We start from the raw sequence: 22,324 nt of genomic DNA on the forward strand, positions 1-22,324 counted from the left end.
GAATAACAAGTAATAATAGGGAAGGAAGCACACAGGAGGAAAAGCAGGCATTATGTGGAAGGTGGGGGACTGGCGGGGGAGGGAAGGGAGGGCACTAAGATTCCTTCTAACTCAGCAAGCCTCCAGGTCTATGAATACAGTAATTTAAAAATTAGTTCCTAAAGGTTAGTTTCTATTTCAAGCTATATACCACACCATGATTACAGAGAGGAAAGAGTATGATGGTGCCCTGGAGAGGAGCCACATCCAGCAGAAACCCCTTCTCACAAATACTTGTTTTATAAACAACACGTACAGAGGGAGAAACCCCTTTTCCTAGAACCCTTGCTGCTGCATCCTGGGGAATACACAGCATTTCTTTAGATTGGGAAAGACAAACTCTAATGCTTATAAGACATAGGCAGAAGGGGTACCTGGGTGGCTCAGTCAGTTGAGCGTCAGCTCAGGTCATGATCTCATGGTTCATGAGTTCGAACCTCCCATCAGGCATTCTGCTGTCAGAAAGCCTGCTTGGATCCTCTGTGTGGGTGTGGGTGTGGGTGTGCATGCGCATGTGTCTCTCTGCCCCTCCCCAATCATACTCTTTCTCAAAAATAAATACACACAAAAAATAAAATAAAATAAAGACAACCATAAACACAGTTTTGAGAATCACCTAATCGGGTATTTCTTTAGATGATCCAGAATATGATTAATTTTTAGATTGTCATCAAACACAGGTTTTAAAAATTTTTGCAGAACTCCTAGATCTCCATGGATGTAATGGCTGATACAATTTATAAAATACTGTATCTGCATAAATGATAATGCATATTATAAGTTACCTAAATTTTTATGGACTATCTTGGAAACTAGACCCTTCCTATACAAAGATTTCTCTGAGGATGTGCCAAACCCAAAATAATAGACCTGCAAGGAGGCCTCAGAATGCAAACTACGGATGAGCTTTCACTGTCCAGATATTTTTTGAATAGTCAGGATGAAAAGAAAAAAATTGTTCGGAAATAACTTTCTCAAACTCTTCTGAGAGCTACAGCGTCTCTTTGTCATCCATCAGAAAACACTTTTTTCCTCCCTTTATAAGGTTTGGTTTCTAAAATGCAAGCCTTCCTACCATTACACGTATCATTAGTATAATTCAATTGTTCTTAACAAACAATCGCAGAAAAAAGTTGAAAAGTGGAAATGGTCTCAAGAGGGCAGGAACTGGCTATACTAAACGTTACAGCAATGGAAGTGTACTATCTACACCTTGCTTGCGCTATTCCTGTTTCCCGCCAGTGGGCAAGAATTCCACTGTAATTATCACAAATTCACTATCAATGGGAACAATCAAGTTTAATCGCAATCAATAATAATATACTTTAACAAAGCTTGACTGTAGAGATTTATGCTGGCGAGTAAGTTGATCTATAGTGTTCTTATCTTACCTAAAGGGTGGGTCATCTGTTTTTCCAAGCAAGTGTCAACTGAGCTTCTCCAGAGCAAAAAGCTGTGCCCCTCATTTCAAAACTCCGTAGCATCTAATTAGTGCTTAGAACACAGGCCCTCAATGGAGAATAAATAATTGAACGGATCTGTTTCTCTGTTTCTCTTTGTCCCTTCCCCTCATAGTCCTATTCATTGGACTCCTATTAAACTGATGGTCACTAAATTCACGCTGGCTGTTCAAATGGTTAATGAGCAGCTCATTACGTACCAATCACCAGATAACTGAGAAGACAACTTCTATCTAGCAGTTTCCTTCAAAGAAATGAAGAAGACTATGCAGACCTTATCTTTGCATCCTGCCAGGACCTTCAGGATAAATGAGGGACAGAGAGAGGGCACCTAAGGTCACACAGCGAGGCGATCTTAAACTTCTAGAACCTCAAGCCATGCTGTCACTTTGAAGGATGCACCATGATGCAGACAACTTGAGGGATCTTTTTGATTTGAAGAAATCTCTCTTCAAAGGGAACATTGTATTGGCAAATGTGCTGATGAAATTCCTACTGTGCATTCCCTCTTTAAATGTCAAAATCTATTTACTCCTCTAGTTTACATCTGTGCTCCCCAGTGTTGGCAGCTGTGGGGTTCAGCAAGCCTGATATGAAATCATCTAATGTCCTCATATTAGGACAGCTTTTCAAGTCATGACTGTGACAGGTCTGCAGAGGACATAAATACCACTTCCCCCACCCCCAGTATTTAATCTCTTATTAAATGAGCAATAATCATCTCTTAATCTTTTGTTAAATGAGCAATAATAGTCCTAATAAGACAGTTGTTTTTTAAAACATGCTATAATGTGGAATTTAGAAAAAGGTTAAAGAGTGCAGGTGGTGAAGACAAAGTAAAGAGTGTAGGAACCTACTGGACTGAACTCAGTCGCTCCAGGAAGCTGCAAAATGCTCCCACTTCAGAGGCTGCACCAAGCCCTGGAAACGACTTTATAAACTACGATTATTGTAGTCGAGGTCACTGAAAAACAAAAGTCATGTCTTCTGTGTGGAATTTTATAAAATCTAATTAATTCTGTTAGGACCCTCATGACAAGGGTTATCAGTGGGATTCTCAGTTATCATTTAAAAAATGATTTTCTCTGTGTACCTGACCCCATGCAATGGCTGTGTTAAATGCGTCCGTGGAGTGGTTTCTTAGCATTTGGAGAAGTTACATTCCACGGTGGTGAGTAGACTGAAGTAGAAAGGCATCAGATGCAAATAGCCTATCCAACATTGATGTAGCGTGAGTGGTCATCAAATAAACACAAAGGGTTAATCTGTCAGCGGGCACTGAGGGTTTCCGTATATGATGGGATGATGAATAAGAAGTCATAGGATGTTTATGTTTAGAGGGAATGCAGTTGGTAGATAAGGGACAAGTAGCAGTTTTTCCAGTTTATGTCCTGGGGCACAAGTGTATAGTCATCTGGGAAATCCTTCAGGCTTATTCCGGGAGCTTCTAAATAGAGTCTAATATTCTGTTTTCATTCCAAAGTATCACCCTGATTTCCTACAGTATAAATTTCTATTCAATCCTGCAAACATCTGTGAATCTGTTTTGAGTGTTAGGTCCTGCAGGGATACAAAACGACATCAAATATATTTCCTGCTATGAAATACAGCTTCAGTAAAAATGTAGAAAAATGGCAGCATAGAGGGAGAACGGTTTGATTCTGAGCAAATGGACCTGGAAAACTTCTTAGATTATATTTGAGCTGGATAATTAAAGAACAGTTGGCCAGCAAACCTCAGATGTGTACTATGCAAGGATCTGGGACCCGTGAGTACAAGTTGGTAGTGGGGGTGTAGAGAGGTGCTGAGGGAGTGTTTGTTTCTAAAGTTTGTGAAGAAGGAGAGACCCATGATTTTTCTCCTAAACATCAGGAAAAAAAGGAGAGGACTCTATCAGGTTCAAATAGTTCAATATTAGTGATAAAAGCACATGACTAAAACCTAGATGCTTATGTTTCTTTACATCTCTATAAATGCATCTTTTCAATATACCCTTCTTTAGTATTTGCAATGTTTTATGTTTAAACAAAAAGCGGACTGGCATTATAAACAATGTCAGCTTTCCACGCCTGTGGGAAGCCTTGCTATTCAGAAAATGAAACTGTCACCTTCTACCTGATAGCTGCTGACCCCAATTGTCTTCACCATAATCAGAAATAAAGTGGTAGCCAACCCACAAAGAACTGACAACCAATTGCAATGACGGGAAAAATATTGTTCTGGTGCTCTACAAAAGTGGACGTGGGGAGCTTTGCAAGCAGCCTGCTTTGACAGCACTGACTGGATGGAAAATAAATGGAGGAAGTGTGAAGATAAGAAGCAGTTTGGAGATAAAGAAGTAACAATCGATGAAATTAACAGAATTTATCGAATGAGCTCTATACTATAGCTCAATGCCTGCCATGTGGTATGGTCCTCACAGATCGGTCTGACCTGGAGCTCAGGCCAGCCCAGAGATGAGTAATATCACTAAATCAAATAGCACCAGTGCCTCTTTTCTGCATTGGAAATTCTGATTACAGTACAAAAGCAGGAAAGCACCCACAAATTATTTTAAGGCTTGTTATTAAGGTCATGAAGGGACACAGGAAGAGTTTTTCATGGTTCAGTACTACCCTGCCCAACCCTCATCATCCTAATTATTTTGCCCAACTCCTGTCCAAAATGTAATTATCCATTTATTTCTCTTCTGTGGGTCCTGATTTTTTTTTTTCTCGTGAATTTGTTCTTCTCAAATAGACTATAAGCAGAAAAGGCAAGGACTGTTTGTTCTACTACTCTTATGAGGCTGAACATCGCAGTCATTAACAGCATGACTTTTGGAAGGAAATTGTGTTAAAAATCCTGGCTCTTGCCATTTACTGGCTGTGTGACGTAGGAGCTAGGATTAGAGTGAGGTGAGCAAGGTCCTCTCCTTAGATGCAAATTTTAAGGGACTGCCCCCCAAAATCAGTAATTAAGGTACATATTTTAATGAAATATTTTTTAAAATCAAAACTTAGAGGGGCACCTGGGTGGCTCAGTCGGTTAAGTGTCTGACTTCGGCTCAGGTCACGATCTCATGATTCGTGGGCTTGAGCCCCACATCGGGCTCTGTGCTGATAGCTCAGAGCCTGGAGCCTGCTTCAGATTCTGTCCCTCTTCTCTGTCTGCTCCTTCCCCACTCATGCTCTGTCTGTCTCTCTCTCAAAAATAAACATTAAAATAATTTTTTTTTAAATTTAATGTTTATTTATTTTTGAGACAGAGAGAGACACAGCATGAGCAGGGAAGGGGCAGAGAGAGAGAGGGAGACACAGAATGTGAAGCAGGCTCCAGGCTCTGAGCTGTCAGCACAGAGCCCGACGTGGGGCTCGAACTCACGAACTGTGAGATCATGACCTGAGCCGAAGTCGGACGCTTAACCGGCTGAGCCACCCAGGCGCCCCAACATTAAAATAATTTTTAAGTAAATAAATAAAATCAAAACTTAGAGAAAATGCATGATGAATAAAATATCAAAATTTCAAATAAGCATAAGCCATTGTTTGTCTGTTTTGAGACCCTGGTATGCTGTCCAAGGAGTAGTATTTTCCAATTTGCCTGTGGTTTCTGGGACTTCATGGCATCATGTCCCCCATGGCCACAACTTTACATGGTCATTAAACATATTTTTAAATTGTAGATTTTTTAAATTAATTTTTCCACTCGGTCAAAATATGGGAGAATATTTGAGAAGTGCCTACAGGTGCACACGTTTTTCCTTTTGTCTCAGAATTCAGTACGACTTTGGATATGTGGCCTAAACTAAGTTTTACTTCCTTCATCTGTAAAAGGGGATGATTATAGTATTGACTTTATGCTGGTATTGTGAGGTTGTAAATAATACAACTAAACAGCTTAGCATAGTACCTATACTCAGTACGTATTACAAGATAATCTTTAAAGGATCCATTTTATGACTCTCTATAATGCTTCAGTTTAGCCTTGCAGGTAGTGGATGCTCATGAAGTACAGACTGATCATCCGTGAGGCTGGAAGATAGTCTGTATTACTTGAGTATCTACTGAGGGTCAGGACAAGCATGGTATACTGTATGTATGCTAATTCAGTCTGTACTCTTCATTAAATCATATGGCTCCTCCAAAGTGAGAATCCCATTGGGTTTTAGAAATGTTTATTAATATTTTAGGGGTGCCTGGGTGGCTCAGTCAGTTAAGCATCCGACTTCAGCTCAGGTCATGATCTTGTGGTTCGTGAGTTCGAGCCCCGTGTCAGGCTCTGTGCTGACAGCTCAGAGCCTGGAGCCTGTTTCGGATTCTGTGTCTCCCTCTCTCTCTGCCCCTCCCATGCTCACACTGTGTCTCTCTCTCTCAAAAATAAACATCAAAAAAATTTTTTTAAACGAAATATTTATTAATATTTTTTAAAGTTATCTAAATTAACAAAATGTTTTAAAAAGGCAGGGGGGAGGGTGCCTGGGTGGCTCAGACAGTTAAGCGTCCAACTCTTGTTTCAGCTCAGGTCATGATCTCATGGTTTTGTGGGTTCAAGCTGCCTGCGCAGAGTGCGCTTGGGATTCTCTCTCCCTCTCCGTCTGGCCCTTCCCTGCTTGCCCTGTCTCTGTCTCTCTCAAAAAACAAAAAACAAACAAACAAAGAAACAAACAAAAAACACCTTTACACATTATCCAATTTTTTTCTTTGGAAAACAAGAAAAGAAGGAAAAAAAAACAGGCAAGAATAAAGATTCTGTACAAGACCTCTTACCAGTATGTTTTCAGCAGACCAGGTTACCTGAGATCATTATTAGGTAAGATCAGAGGTATACTCTCTGACCCCTATCACCGAAGGTAGATCACTATATTATGAAACAGCTTCTTCACTCAACAAATTGTCCACACCTCTGTAATCTATGATGTATATAAAGGCCTCTGGCTTCCTGGAATTTCTTTAAAATTTTTCATTCCACATACTCAAAAACGAAAAAACAAAACAAAACAAAAAGTCCTTTTTATTGTTTTGTGATTGTTTGGTTTTTATTAGTACGTGTTGTCTCTGAGGTTTAACTTCCCTGGACCAGGGCATCTCTGCTTTTTGATGCCCTGACTTAAGCACCTTCTTGCTTTGTTTGACCTTTGAGCAAATTACTCAACCTTAGTTTATTCCAGATTGTCATAGGAATAAATAAAGACTCAAAAGGGGCGCCTGGGTCGCTCAGTCGGTGAAGCGTCTGACTTCAGCTCAGGTCATGATCTCACGGTTTGCGAGTTCGAGCCCCACATCGGGCTCTGTGCTGACAGATCAGAGCCTGGAGCCTGCTTCGGATTCTTTGTCTCCCTTTCTCTTTGCCCCTTCCCTGCTTGGGCTCTATCTCTCTCTCTCTCTCCAAAATAAACAACAACAACAACAAAAAAGACTCGAAGGAACTTTGCACAATGTCTAAAGCATAGTGTGTGCTAAATAAATTTAAGCTATGATTAATAAGAATATAAAACTTTAATAGTGGCTGTAGCATATTATTAGTATTAGTTTCCCCTCTTCCAGCTCCAGACATTTCATTGTCTGCCTGGGCTCCTTTTTCCCTCACCTCTTCTCTCATTTGCTGGGTGAAGGCAGCCATTCCCCCTGCAGGTTCTTGCCTGGGCCCCCTTTATAACTCCTCCAGCAGTTAAACTACCCTGGCCGGCCACACCCAGCAACACAATAATGGAAAAACAGCTTTTGTCTCCCGAGTTGCCAACCTCAGCTTCTGACTGCCTTTCTTCCCACTACAAAGTAACAGATGGAAATGTTTCCAATGGGGAGACATTTACTAAGTGGCCAAAAAGCATTTTGAGCTCTGAAGAGCCTCACAAAAAGAGAACCTGTGAGTGAAGCAAGAGCTATAGAAGTTAGCTCAGTGTGCAGACCTGCAGGGGGAGCCTGCTTCCTTAATTCTTGGCCTCCAGATCTGCAGCCATTGAGGGAACCGCGTCCATTTTCTTCTGTCACCACCCAATGCAGAGGGCTCCTTTTTGGGCCCTGTCTCCAGAATGTAAGCTGTCTCCTTTTAATTTTCTATATGCTTCTTCACTAGGAAGACAGTAGCACAGACTCCTAGGTCCTTTCTTATTGTGGGGTCAAAGGCATGTACGTTGTTTCAGGGTAAGTCTCGAGCAGGGCATCACTGTTTACAAGCAGTACTGTCTATGTGTCAGTATGTAAAGCTGATAGCAATCTTAGCCCATGTCACCTGAAGAATGGTGTCTTACGTAAGAGTTTCTACCAAGTATATTCTGGAAATATTTATATAAACTATTTAAATGAAGTCTGCCTTCATGTTTCCGCTGTTTCTGCTCCCAGGTCATACTTGAATTCTCTAACTCTCCTAGCTTCTGTTTCTTCTACTCTGAATATGTATAGTGGTGGGGGTTTTTTTGACAGATTTAAACCAGAGGTTCCAAGGGACGGATCTTTGTTTTCATTATTTCGTGACTTCTCCACCAAATGCATTGCTGTTCATCTCAGTTCTCTCCGTTTCCCCTGATCTCTGCACATAATGATTGATTAATCTGTTGTTTAGAGTTAGACCAGTGGTTCTCAGACCTGGATCCTTTGAGGACCTTTTTTTTTTTTTTTTTTTATAAATTTTTTTTAACATTTATTTATTTTTGAGACAGAGAGAGATAGAGCATGAACAGGGGAGGAGCAGAGAGAGAGGGAGACACAGAATCTGAAACAGGCTCCAGGCTCCGAGCTGTCAGCACAGAGCCCGACGCGGGGCTCGAACTCACGGACCGTGAGATCATGACCTGAGCCGAAGTCGAACGCTTAACCGACCAAGCCACCCAGGCGCCCCATGAGGACCTTTTAAAAAATGTTCCAGCCTGAGTTTCATCCCAGAACAACTGAGGTAGAATCTGCAGAGGAGAAACTTGGTGTGTCAGAATGTTTTCAAAGCAACTCAACTGAGAATATTCAGTTATTTATAGAAGAATGAGATCATAACCCTTCCTCTGCCCTTGTGCCCCTCAAGCGTCCCCTAGTCACCAGCCCTTAGCACATTTACCGACACTGACCAGCACGATGATTGCCCAGCGATCTTGTCCATGGAAATTCTGGGTATGGCAAGAAGAATAGGAGCTTTCCTTCATAAATGCAAGAACCGATATGGAATAGAAGAACCAAGTGCTTCAAATAAACTCTGATTTGTGGAATTTTGATTAATATTCAGAGTCTACCCTTTATGTGTCCTCTATGAAGGTAGCATAGAAATAAAAAAGAGAAGGGCAAGGACCATGACTAGTCAGAGGGAAGGAGGCAAGAAAGTGCCCGGGGCACAAAATTTAAGAAGGCACTTACTTTCAGATACCCACCCTGCACTGATAGGGCCCTGAGAGTGAGTGCTAAGAGCCTCTTTACTTCATCCTGGTCCTGGCCCCACGGCGAGCTAAAATGAGACCTTTTCCAAAGGAAAGGTGGAAGGGAGGACAACCATAATCATCCGGTCCAGATGAAGATTTAATTAGCAAAACGGATACAGCACATCTTAGCATTAGGATTCTTGAACTTTGGGGCACTTGGGTGGTTCAGTCAGTTAATCGTCCGGCTCTTGACTTCAGCTCAGGTCATGATCTCACGGTTTATGGGTTCAAACCCCACATCAGACTCTGCACTAGCAGTGCAAAGCCTCCTTGGGATTCTCTCTCTCTCTCTCTCTCTCTATCTCTCTCTCTCTCTCTGTCTCTGTCCCTTTCCCACCTGTGTGCTTTCTCTCTCAAAATAAATAAACTTAAAAAAATAGATTCTTGAACTTGAAATAAGAATTAAGATCTTTCATTAGCCCCCAGTGCTGTGCCCTCCAAATCCCACTGCTGATACGCACCTTATGGAAAGTTATGAAGGGGAAGTTCTAGTCAGAGGAACATCAAGTTTCAATTCTTGTTAGGAGAGGGTGACTCTAGTCATTGAAAGTCAAGTGTAATGATCTTTTCTCTAGTAACATAGCAAATATCTCTTAATTTCACTTCTTCATCCATCACCTGTACTTTTTACAAGATATAAATGAATTAATGCATGTGAACATCTAGTCTGGAGCTGACGCGATTGAGTGCTGAGTAACCGGGAATATTTCTTTCAGCAGGAAGATAATGGAACTCAGGAAGCATGTATCACCCAAGGTCACTCCATCAGCAATTCCACACTATTTAAAGACAGAGTCAAGCTAGGTACGGATTATAAACTCTACCTCTCTCCAATCCAAATCCACGATGATGGCCGGAAGTTCTCCTGCCACGTTATGGTCAGACCTGGTAAAACCTTGAGGAGCTCCACCACAGTCAAGGTTTTTGGTAAGAGCTTCTGTTCTCCGGACTCCCTGCCGTCCTCCTGTCCATTTTTCCTGCCTTGTTCTCTCCTACAGAGAAAGTGCCCCGGTCTCTGGAGAGCAGCCCCGCAGGGTAGCTATTCTAGAGCTCTGTTGACCTTGATACTGGCATTCATGTGAGGGGTGAGGATAAGGGTAGGGAGTTAAAGAATGAGGATTGAGTTAATAGAATAAAATCACACTGAAAGCCATAGAGTGGCCAGGCTCCTGGTGACTACTCCTTATTTACAACTTTAATGTTTCCTGAGAATACTGGGAATCTCTTTAATTATAACTGCCAAAATCTAATTACCGAGTTGTCTAATTGTCTTGGTTGCTTGCTGGAATGAGGCAGAATAGGGACAGTGTGAGGAAAGGAAAACGATAAACACAGCTCCAGAGAAACTGCAGGGGTCCCCCCACCCCCAACAGGGCCAGCTCCTCAGTGAAGGAGCCTGCAGGATGGCCCTCTGTCCCTGCATCCACTGAAGTGTGGAGCGGAAATATCCACGATGGCCCACTCAGGTTTCACAGGCTCTGCGGGGAGCAAATTTGCGGAAAATGTGAAAATTCTATTTTGCTCAGTGAGGCCAGGCAATATTAGTAAATATAAAATCCAAACCCCTGGCTTTGGATCGTTTTCATCTTTGTCCCCAAGAACTGTGTTTTTTACCAAGTCATTTTTAAGTGAAGGCAAAGAGAAAAGCAGTGATGTGGATGAGCCATTAATTGTTTTTGCAAATGAGGGAACCGGAGAGAAAATAACCTCACAAAACCTGAGCACACGAGCTACTAGATTTTCCCTCAGTTCTCTGAATGACCAGACAAATGAATAATCTTTGTTTTCACTTAGAATCTTACGGCATTATTAATAGAGATCAGAGAATTCAGTGTTTTGAGGGAAATACAAAGACTAGTTCGTAAAGGTGGAGGCAGCTACAGCCGAGATTTATGTAGTTGGAAGTCTCTTGTAGTTCTTCTTATGTCTCTCTCTCTCTCTCTGGCTCCCTTTCCTTCCCTCCCCCTCTTTCCATCTCTCCTTGTGGATGGGCTAGGAGATAATTGATCACCCCTAATGATCACGTTGCTTATGGAGCCTGAACAGTGCTCTGTGAAGAGGTGGGAAAGACTGTTCATTTCTTTCATCGATATCGCTGTCGGCTCACTTACTGGGGCGTGACTGTCTTCGAACAAACACAAAACTGACTCATCTGGCCTGACTTTAGGCAAATCAATGAAGGCAGCTCTCCAGGATGTGAAAACACGTGTCGATGCTAAGCTGGGCAAACCATGTCCGGTTGGACCAAGGGTTATTGCACCCCAACTTGATCTAACTGCCTTGTCAACACTGAAACCACACCCTCTCTCTCTGTGGCAGAGACCTCCGTCTTAGTCTTGAAAGCTTTTTCCTCTTTCACATCTTACTCTTATCACCCTGTCTGTGTCTACACCTCTCTGTCTCTACGTCTCTGTTTCTTCTTTGATCTCCTCTCAGTGGATGCTTAAAAATAGGAGATTCTGCCTGCCTGTTCATTCGATTTTCCCTGCTTCCTCTCTTTCCCCTTTAGCAAATGGGCCAGCCAGGCTGTGCTTGGCCTGGCTCATCCAGTCCTTAGACTCTTTGTGTGTGCCACGAAGTATATATCCTAGTGGCCCTGGCATGGAAGTATAATACATGTCTTATTCAGAAACCACTCAGCAGTCCTCGGTGATTCCTCAAATAGGACAAACCAAAAATAAAAACTTGAAACTTCAAAATAAATACCCAAGTGTAGCACAGACCCACTGCAGCGTGGTTGCCCTAAATCCACTTTATTTCTTCGTCCTGAATAACACCTCCCTCTCTAACAGTGCAGGGGCCAGAAGCTTCCCTGGCTCCTTTGCTACTTCCTGCTCTCCTCTCACTGATCTTCTTGACTTTACTTTCCTTAGCAGGGCATCACCTGCTATCCCAAGTTCGCTCCTGCCCCCTTCTAAGCCCTTAAACCTGATTGTCCTGAGCCTCAAAAGGAATGTCTCTGTAGCACCCCTGCAACTTTCAGTAACTATTTTTTCTTTCAGGTCCTTCATTCCAATGGTATCTGTTGCTGATATGAGCTCAGAATGGCCAGAATACCCCTCCTCGCATTAGTGTTTTCGGGACTATCTTGGTTTGGGTTCCCCAAAAGAAAACACTGAGACAAGGATTTGAGTTAATTTATTTGAGGAGTATTTATTGAAGGAATTTATCGGAGGAAGCATCAGAAGAGGAGTCAGAAAGCCAAGGAAGGGAAGGAAGATAATGAAATATACGTGAACATGCCAGTTACCAGTGTGGGCTCAGAGCTCATTCCCACCAGGGAACTCTGGGGGAATACACATCAGAGTTCTCCCAGATAAAGGCAAGGAAGTTGGGCTATTCTCCACCAACTCCCTGTCTGTTCTAGCCATTAGCTCACTAGACGTCCAATTTGCCCTGCTTGTGGACTGAATGAGCTCCCATAGGCCCAATAAATCCCTAAGAGAGGGTCACAGGTATGCCCAACAAAAGGCCTTCAGCAAGTAGAGGCAAATGCGTCTAGATGTAGCAGACACTGACAGCCTGTGACAGGCTTACTATTTCTCCAGTGGTTCACAGACAGCCTTGTCTGCTGCACTCAAGCACTGACTTGAAGCCACTTTGGTTCAACGTAATGTACTCAATGTCTACTTTGTGCTGGTCACTGGTAAGTTTGAGAGATGGAGGGATGAATGAAAATAGGATTTAGGACACTTACAGTCTAACAGGACGTCAAAATCACTGAAATATCCTCCGATGTATTCTAAAATCTGTATTTTCCATGAAAATGTCAATTTCTTAAGGACAGTGAAGTTGATTTGTCCACCTTTGTTTCGTAGGCCTTTAGCATACAGCTGGGCACATAGTGGATGTTGAATTAATATTTGATGAATGATGAATACACACACACACACACACACACACACACACACACACACACACTAGTGGCCAGGTAAGATGGTATTCAGTGACACTAACTGTGTTTTATTTGCCTTTAAGCTAAGCCAGAAATCCCCATGATTATGGAAAATAACTCTACGGATGTCTTGGGAGAGGTGAGTCACATTAAAGCCTTTGAAAATCTATAGTGTAATATGCCAAGGTGTGTTTGGTTACATCATTGTCAGAATATCTTCTCAAAGGACCTCATTCCTTGGCCCTCAGCCAATTAATTGCTGGTGAGGAAGAAGAGAAGCTGAGTTGATTCTAGAGCCAAGTGGAAACCCTTACTTTCTGACTTAGGGCTCTCAGAACATACGATCTGTAATCCTTAGTCCTTAAATTTTCTGGAAGAATCATCTCAATAGTTTAAACTTCTCTTTAGTGAAAATTGGAGAAGCTAGGGAAGGAAAAGTAGGACAGAAAGCAGTGTGAATCTTAGTGTGAGAATGAGGCTTTTGTTCAGCTGGCATTTAATTCATTCTGATCCACTTCCTGTACCGGCCCTTCTTATAGTCTTTGGTTTGAAGTAACAAGAGGAGAGGTGCCCTTCTATACTCCTTCAGAACCCTGCCTATTTCTTAGGCGGTAGGAGAAAGGGCAGGTGAAAAAGGAAAGTAGAGTAGGGCTGTTTGACTTCAGTTTCTTGTAGGTGATTCCCAGCCTTGAGTCACTGGGATCTGGGCTCACTTGCCAGCTCTTCTTGTTGGCTGTGACCTTGGGCAAATTACTTCACATCTTTTTCTATCTTTTTCTATCTGTATGAAGAGGATAAGAAGAACATCTGCATATTGTTGTTGTTCTTAAGAATTCAATGAAATACTGTATGAAAAGTTCTTAGTATGCTCTATGGCATATATTAGGTGCTCAGTAAACATTATTACTGTTGTTTTATTGTTATTACTACTATGGGTGTTAATCAGTTGTCTCGGGGCATTTTGACTTAATTCAAGCTTTTCGAAATCCCAAATAAAATAAATATTCTTGTGAACTCTCAAACATTTTCTGCTGCATGAGATGAGAGAAAATTATACTCCTATTCTAATTTCTTCTAATCCTGAGAACACTACATAACTTATGATTTCTGATCCTGCTGAATAGAAGTCATTTAATTTGACAGCTATATACAAATCATAGCTCAAACTCTATGGGATGGTTTTAGATGGGCATATATTTGTGTCTTTTGTTGATTTTATGTATTAGTCTCTTAGATAATTGCTGTTATAGTCCCGAGTATATGAAAAAAAAATTTAAGTTTTTTTGTTCTTCCACAATTAACTCCAATTTTATTAGTGGACATCATTTCAATAGTTTGAATAAAACTAACAGTCTAATGGCACGTTTGGCAGCTATTTTTGTTTCTTACAAGGTTTTCCTGTTGGTTCTTTATGCCAATGTTTACAGGTAATAAGGACTCAATCAAGATACAGAACCGTAAGATTGGATCCAAGAATTCCAGTTTAAAAAAAAAAAAAAGGACTTTCTCTTACATGTTATCACATTTCTTCTTCTGTGCCCATGTTTACCTAGGTGCCGACTAGGACAGTCAGAGAACCTTCCTTCCTGGGGAATTAGTAAATAATCTCTCACCAACTCTATTTAACCAGCAACAGGACACGGCTTGTCTGTGGCTCTTTTAACATTTTGCCAAACGTTAGTAATTTCTTACTCTAATATTCTTAGAGTTCCCATTGTATTTTTAATAGCTTCTTAACTCTTCAAAGTCCTTCCACAGGCTTTTATTGAGTGATGCTCTGAAATAGGTGGGGCATCCATAATTTTACGGATGAGAAATGGTGGCCTGAAGAGTCTACACAACTGGCTGAATCACTAATAAAAGGCAGAGCTGGGATGAGAATTTAGCATGCCCATAACCAGGTAGGATGATATAATGAAAGGAGACCATGATTCAGTGGCAGACAGAACTAATATCAAATCCTAATTCGACCATTTCTTGGCTACATATCTTCATCCAATAGTTAACTTCCATGAGTCTCAACTAAGTCATCTAAAACTGGGATCAGGATTAATATTTCATGGGACTCTTAGGGGAATTAAATTTATGCATAGTAATGGAGTATATTGAACATAATAGATGTCTCAGGAATATTTCTTTCCTTCCCATTATTTATCATTCACCTGCTCCCTTTCATCCACTGTTTCATCTGAAGATATATTCATAAATCTCCTATGTGATTGATTTTGGGAGACAGTATGTGATAATGAAAAAACAGAACATAGATTGTGGAATCTGATAGACCTGGGTCTGAATTCTCCCCTATCACTTATTAACTCTGACCCCTGGGACCTCAGTTCCTTAGCTTCCTCATCAGTGAACATGGACAACGATCTCAACCTCCCAAGAGTGATATAAAGATCAAATGAGAGAACACATGTAAAGTACCTACCATCTGGCAACCATAAGTATTGAGTATGGTAACTTCCAGCCCTACCCTTCATTTCTTAGAGATTAACCAATTCAACCTGCATTTATTGCATGCTACTATGTACTACATATTCACTCCACCAGCAGCCCTTGGAGTTAAAGTAATAGGGATTTGGTCAGTTATGAGTTATGTTTTCCAGCATTACTAAAGCAATGAAGTTTATGGTTAATTTGGTTTTCCTGAAAAATCAAAAAGCTCCCAAATTATTCTAACCATGACACTTCTCAGGTTTAGACATGCCAGCAATATCCAAAGAGAGTGTTACTCCTGTGGATGTCATATTCTTGTGCATTCTGGGGGCAAGGCTTCACCAGGGCGCCAGCATGGTATGCAGCCTCGCCTCCTCAGCTGAGATGGAAAAGGAGTCTTTAGCTGAAACCTCAGGGCCCCTTCTTGTAGCAGACACAGTATTCGAATAAAAGATGCTGGCTCAAAGAGCCCTCAGCCCACAGACCCTGGCCCTGAGTAGCCTACTCTGATGATGTAGCAAAAGAAGGCACAAGAGAGATACATGAAAACCCCAGAGTTTATTCAACAGTTCGGTCTTTCCATAAACCACATATGTCTCTCTTTTATACCCGGGCTTTCTGCTTTGACCCCTTCATCTCCGTGGGTCTTGTCCTCATCACTCTCTACCTTTATTATGTTTGACAAAAGTTAAGTGAAAAAGTGTATAAAGAGAACTACCTAACATGAAAGATAGGAAACAAAAGTAGCTGGGGTTAAAATGCCTGAAAAGGAAGAGAAGTGAAAATCATAGGAGCCATGTAAAACAGACACCATAATCTAAAAACACACATTACCATTCGGCAGGATGGTTCTGGTGTCTGTTTGCAGATTTTGATTGTTGCTCTTTATTTAATTGTGGTTTTGCAAAGCCCGAATCTGTGGATTCTTTGACCTTCTTAAGCTTCATTTCAAATGTATGGGTGTATGTGTGTTTAAGATTAGGTATTAGAGCTTCTTCCTCTCCCTCCTTCCCTCTGACCTCCCTCCCTTCTTTCCTCTTTCTTTCTTTCTTTCTTTTGTTCTTTCTTCTTTCTTTCTCTTTCTTTCTTTCTTTCTTTCTTTCTTTCTTTCTTTCTTTCTTTCTCTCTTTCTCTCTTTCTCTCTTTCTCTCTTTCTTCTTTTCCTTCCTTCCTTCCTTCCTTCCTTCCTTCCTTCCTGGAATCTTATAGAACAATAAGGCTCTGATTCCCAATGTCCAGTCATGGGACTCTCAGTGGCCCTCATCATCATTTAGAAGGTGAGAGTCCCTGAGTTTTTACCTTAGCTGGAGAGGGCCCTAAAAATGGCACCACATCCCTTTGGAAAACCATATGGGAAGTGAAACCTTTAATATCAGGCAAGTTTCTAGAAAAAAATAAGGAGATTACAAGCCTACAGTACAGTCTGGGATTTTCCCAAGCTATGTTTGGACTTGTGCTTGTTCCACAAACAGCTCACAGGGAAAACAGATCTGGGTGTTAGAGCTGCTGACAGTCTAAGAATGAGCAGTAAGAGGGAGCCACACAGGTGAGGACAGAGGGAAACAAGACCCCATTACGACACCAGGATCTTGTCCACTTTCTGGGAGGCCGTTGCCCATTAAGTGCTTGGCTCTATCTACAAGATAATGAGAAACTGTCTTTATTAGCTCTTGTCTCCCCAGCTCCCACCATTGCTCACTCCACCTCCCAGTAAAAAAAAAAAAAAAAAACCCAGTAAAAAAAAAAAAAAAGATTCTAGAGGAATCATCCAAATAAAAGTCAGCTCTAACCCAAAGGCCACAGTCATTGCCACTTTGGTTTAATCTATTCCTGAGTAACCATATTAGGCATACCCTCAATAGATTGTTCTTTCCTTATGGACTGGTAGGTTCCCTTTTTTCAAAGCATCTCTGAGTATTTAAAAATGAACAGTTTTTTTTTAATTTTTTTTAATTTTTTATGTTTATTTATTTATTTTGGGGAGAGAACACATGCGTGTGCTCCCACAAGTGGGGGAGGGGCAAAGAGGGAGACACAGAATGTGAAGCAGCCTCTAGGTTCTGAGCTATCAGCACAGAGAACAATGCAGGGCTTGAACTCACAAACTGTGAGCTCATGACCTGAACTGAAGTTGGACACCTAACCGACTAAGCCACCGAGACACCCCCAAAATGCACAGTTTTTTTTTTTTAAAGTCAGGGAACAGTTGGCCTGTAGCCGGCATCTCAAAGGCAGGAATAAAATCCAAAACCTACTGTTCAAATGAATGGGTGGTCTGTGGGAACAAAACTAAAGCAATTTAACTCATTAAAATTGACCTCAGAACCTCAGAAAATGTTCTCCGCCCTTCAGTCTCCCAGATAGTCTTCGTCTCTCATCTTTCCATGGTGAATTTTTGAGGAGGGATCTCTCTTCTGCCATGTCACACTTCTTCTCTGTCCCTTTTTCTTTCTTTTTTGGTTTTCTGCCTCTGTTTTTTATTTCTCCTTACTCACCGCCTCTCTCCACCTTTCTTTTTTTCCTTTCTGAGTTTCTCTCCTCTCTTCCTCATGATCTCCCTCTTTAACAGACCTTAATATGAAATTAGATTATATTTTTAAATATTTATGAATAAGTTTTTACATCCTCTATTCTTAACGTTTCTTTCGAGTGAGCTGAAAAGTCTTTAATTCTCTCTGTGCTGATTATACGTTAATTACGTATGTGTTACATTGTTGAAAAGACAGGACTCAGACAGTTTCTGCTGGTGACACAGCTTTAATGTAAGCAGATGATACAACACAGCACCAGTGGCAGAAAAGACCTACATCGGATGGGTCCCGAGAACTCGGGCTCAAGCTTCTATGTGCTTCCACAGCTGGGCCCCACAGAACAAGCCCTGTACCCAGTTCTCAAATCACCACCAGTATGTGTGCAAAGGCCTCAGCCCCAGGAAGCCTCAGCTCTGCTCGTGGCAGAGTCCCTTAGAATGAGCTGGTCACATAGGTACATTCCAGCTACCTGGCCAACCTCAACTATCAGAACCCTCAGCTCCGCGAACAAAGTGCTAGGCATAAATTCCATTATTTTCACTCATTACCACTGACAGTATGGTCCATTCTGCACCCAAACTCACAGACCCATGGTGGCAAAACAACAGCGATCTTCAGTTAATACGTTTTGAGGTTTTGATCAGGACAGCCTTCAGGGGCCCTGTAGGTAAGTATTTGGTCAATTCAGAACTGCTGAGATTAACTCCTATTATGCACTCTTTCTCTTAAAGACAAAATACTTTAAGCTAAAGTGGCTCTTTGCTGGGAGTCTGTGTCTTCAGAATAGATACCTCCCAGGCTGATTTAAACAAAATGGAAAGGATGAGCTGCTGCAGGCTGCTCTTGCTCCCTCCGACAGGCTTCCTTCTCAGCTCTCACCTTCCACTTCATCTCCAGGATGGCCCTTTCTACCTCCTCCAGGGCTCGCTCTCTCCTTTCCACTGCTCTCTCCCGCCATTCCACTGCCCTCTCCCTCCTAAGCACCTCCTTTTCCCTTTGGCTGGCCCACAAAGCCAGGGTCCCCAGCTGCTCCAGGAGCCGGGCCCATTCGCCCTCGATACCCATGGGGAGCTGGGGCCCCTGGGACCTGGAGTCCTTGCGCTGCCCCACCTGACCATGGCCAGTCTTCTCCAGCTCCTCTCTATGCATGCTCTTCAGATGTTTCCACAAGGCTGTGGTGCCCACGTTAACCCCCGGGCCGCGGCTCACCTGCCTGCCACACAGGCGGCAGGTGGCATATTGGTTGGGGTGGTGGCCAGCACGAACAGGGGCCAGGTGGAAATATTCCCAAACCTCGGAAAACCGGGACCCCTTGTTGTGCGGCAGAGAGGTGGGCATGGCGCTCGCGAAAGGGCCAACCGGTTCTCCCTTCTCACCGATTGCCTCTTCCTCCTTCATCTCAAGGTCTCCTTTTGCCTTCATCCTGGGTCCCTCCTCTTCCTCCTCTTCCCGCCTCATCCTGTCTCGTCTTTTAACAGCTTTCCTTGAGCCAGAAGTCTTGGCTGAACCACAGCTAAGGCAAAAATGAGTAATTGGGAAGGGACTGCAGTAACTCGTGAGGATTCACAACAATGGCCAAAGGCTGGCCACACCTGGGGTGATGTTTCCTCCTTTCCGCTTCACGGGAGAGTCAGGGTGAGTCAGAGCCACACAAAATGGCCTCCGAGGCCCCCAGGTACTTTCCCTCCAGGCCCCAGATATGTATTGATCCCTCCTTGTGTACACCAGAACGACAACACAGATTAGTCCAGAAATTACAAAGTTCTTCAGTGAATTCAGGGTTCTCTACATCAACCACCTCCACGAGTGGTTTTTGAATATTGAAATGTTAGGTTTTCTCCTGATTGTCCTCCTGGCTGCTTCCAATGTTTCTATGTTCCCGGAGGTCTACATGTGGGTTTTGGAGGTTCTGAACCCTCAGGCTGCTTGGGAACCCCAGGGCTGGGGCAGCACTTGTCTTCCTCAGTGTAGGCAGAAGCAAGCACAGAGAGATGCTGGTGTGAAAGGCGCACTTCCTAAGAACTGTTGGAACAAGCAGTCCAAACGCTGGGTGATAAAGTTCCCAAGGTGAGATCGGTTTGCCCCTAGCGAGGTCCCTCTGGGGCTGAGATTCCAAGAATTCCAGCAGACTTAGCTGTTTTCAGCAGGAGGGGGTGGCCCACGCAGAGGAGAAGGACATAGAGCACATCTCAACCGACTTGTCTCCCGGCAGTCCTCAGCAAGTAGCTTACACTCTGCCTTCCCAGGAGAACCATCACCTGCAAAGCCAATAGCTGATAAGACCTCCTCGACAGCAGCTTACTCTAAATGTTTGGCTTTTGCACCCCATTTAAGTAAATAAATGGACAATTAAATTTTTAGAAATAGCCTGTTTTCTCCCTCCTTTTTTGGGTCATTTCTTAAGTGATTGAGAGCTTTATCCGCCAAGTTTTGCAATCCCAAACAGTTGGTAAACACTCTCCTCCCTCCCTCGGCCCCACAGCCCTACAAGTGGGTACTTACAGGCAAGCAAGGCCCCGAGCTTGTCTCTGATGGCTTTGGTGCAGGGTGAGTGCTCCCACACGCTGTGGGTAGCTATTAGCTGACTTCTGCCCCCAGGAGGAGGGCACCCGCAGGTCCTGTTCCCTCCCACTTCCAGGGACGATGCCTTTCCAAGTGGGCGTGTCTCTGCCTGCCCACACAAAGATGCACACATTTCTCTGTACCGCCCCCCCACCCTGGAAAATAGATGTTCTGGCAAATGTTGTGTAGTAAAACAATAAGCACCTACTAGTCTTGGTTCTGTTTCCAGATAACTAGATCATCTGGCCTCTCAAGCAAAGAAAAATATTTAAAGGAGGGAAAGGGTGAGGTCTCAGCAGAGAAACCACACGCCCCAGTAACACCTGTGCTTTCAAATGTTCTGTCCAGTTGTCAGACCACGAGTCTCAATTTTTGGTTCAGAAACTCCGGATGTTGTAAATACAGTCAGTAGAGAAGCCAGGGAGCCTGCACAAAAGGGAAGATGAAGTGAAAGGAATCCTCCCAAGTTGAAGGAAATGTGACAAGTTGAGAAGCAGATTTGCGGTTGCTTTTTATTATATTATGTAACTAGCATTGGAAAAGCTGAAATGTTATTGGCTTCTATTCTCAGTTGGAGTGAAATAAATGAATAGTCACAATTTAAGCACAAATTTTATATTTACGTATATGCTATATTTATATATGCATATTTTGGAAGGAGAACCTACCAAGAGGAGACAGGAACATTTTAAAGAGGGTGTCTGTGGAAGAAAAATCCTTGAGTTATAGAAGAAAAGAGAAATGGCAGAGTAGAAAACATGCCAAGACTAAAAGACAAATTTCAAGTGAAGAAAGAAGGTTGAGGGGAGGAAAGACTCCAAATAGAAATGAAGAGTTGGTAAACGAATAGGGGAACTAAAAAAAAAAAAAGATTTCTCTTTCTAAACTCAAAAGCTAATTTTTTTTAAATGAATCTATGAGAAGCCCTTTTGAAAAGGCTCTGCCCAAACTTAGGCAAACTGAATCTGGGTTGACTTACAAATGGTCAGCATTTGAGTATTTCAGCTGTGGAAATAAGGAAATGATCATTCTTACAGCCAGATTTGGATCTGCTTTTCCTGATTCCTCAGTCTCCTCGTGCTACAACCTTCCACTGGCTTCCCTCTACTTCCAGGACAGTGTGCCCAACTCACACATTGGCCTACGAACCCATTCCGTCTGTCAATCTTTGTGAATTCCCCGCCACTTTCAACCACAGACCACCTGTAGAATCCAGACCCATCTCTTCCCTGACTGCAAACTATTACTCTGCTTTCTGAGTTATTCCCAGAATTCACCTCTTTCTGCTCTCCTACAGAACTGTCCAAATACTTTTTACCACTTATTATATAATTCTTTGTGCTATTGCTCACATATTCCATGTGTACCGAGAAAAAATGTGTTGAAGAAACCAGTTCTTTCGCTTGTCTCATGGACATGACAGCCGTGTACACCGTAAGTGAGCGAGTGATTCTGACTCCTCAGCAGAAGAATGTGTGCGTGTGCACTTGTAGGTGTGTGCACGGACTCTTCTGCGTATATGCTTCATAGTTTTTTTTTAATTTCACATGTTTTTCTTCCTACTCATGTGGAAGGTCCTACTCATGTCTGCTTGCACAGCAAAACCATATAAGCTTGGTGTTTCATAAGAGGTTTTACTTCAGTTTGAACTAGTTTAGTCTGTGGTTTTTCAATTTGAGGGAGACTGGGAGGTGTTCAGGACATCAAGCACATTCCAAAACAAAGTCTTGGAACACAGTCTGGAGGTGGTATAGAGTATTTGAAATCTGAATCGCTCCGTAAAATCTGAGTTCAGAGAATCCACTAGAGTTAAAGCTTTTTAACGTTTTTATTAAAGTGACAAGAGATTTCTTCAGTGAGCCAGTTGCTTTTATAATACAATGGAACCCCTACTTGTTCCTGATATTACCATATCATCATCTTATGGTAGGTTAACCGAGCATGGAGAAAATGAGTCATGAGAGAGGTTAAAAGTATTGGCATTAATAAAAACCTTTACAACTTGTTTCCTAAC

The 22,324-nt window shown here is 42.4% G+C and overlaps 2 protein-coding genes across 9 annotated transcripts in view; one reads left to right on the top strand and one right to left on the bottom strand.

Moving 5' to 3' along the window:
- Window positions 1–22,324, top strand: part of CD96 (CD96 molecule) — a 98,326-nt gene that overhangs the window by 20,871 nt on the left and 55,131 nt on the right. For 7 of the 8 annotated variants that reach the window (XM_023260120.2, XM_045036913.1, XM_019839674.3 and 4 more), the window contains 2 exons: window positions 9,600–9,810; window positions 12,862–12,917. In XM_023260120.2, coding sequence (XP_023115888.1) covers window positions 9,600–9,810; window positions 12,862–12,917 — 267 coding nt within the window. The remainder of the gene's footprint in view (window positions 1–9,599; window positions 9,811–12,861; window positions 12,918–22,324) is intronic. The other variant, XM_023260122.2, reaches the window with a different exon arrangement.
- ZBED2 (zinc finger BED-type containing 2) lies at window positions 17,955–20,334 on the bottom strand. Its single transcript, XM_006936029.5, has 2 exons — window positions 20,251–20,334; window positions 17,955–20,006 (listed from the first exon to the last, which is right to left on the bottom strand). The coding sequence occupies exon 2, from the start codon at window positions 19,204–19,206 to the stop codon at window positions 18,553–18,555; it is 654 nt and encodes a 217-aa protein (XP_006936091.3). The 5' UTR covers window positions 19,207–20,006; window positions 20,251–20,334; the 3' UTR covers window positions 17,955–18,552.

This window comes from Felis catus, chromosome C2, assembly GCF_018350175.1.
Source record: "Felis catus isolate Fca126 chromosome C2, F.catus_Fca126_mat1.0, whole genome shotgun sequence".
Taxonomy (NCBI): domain Eukaryota; kingdom Metazoa; phylum Chordata; class Mammalia; order Carnivora; family Felidae; genus Felis; species Felis catus.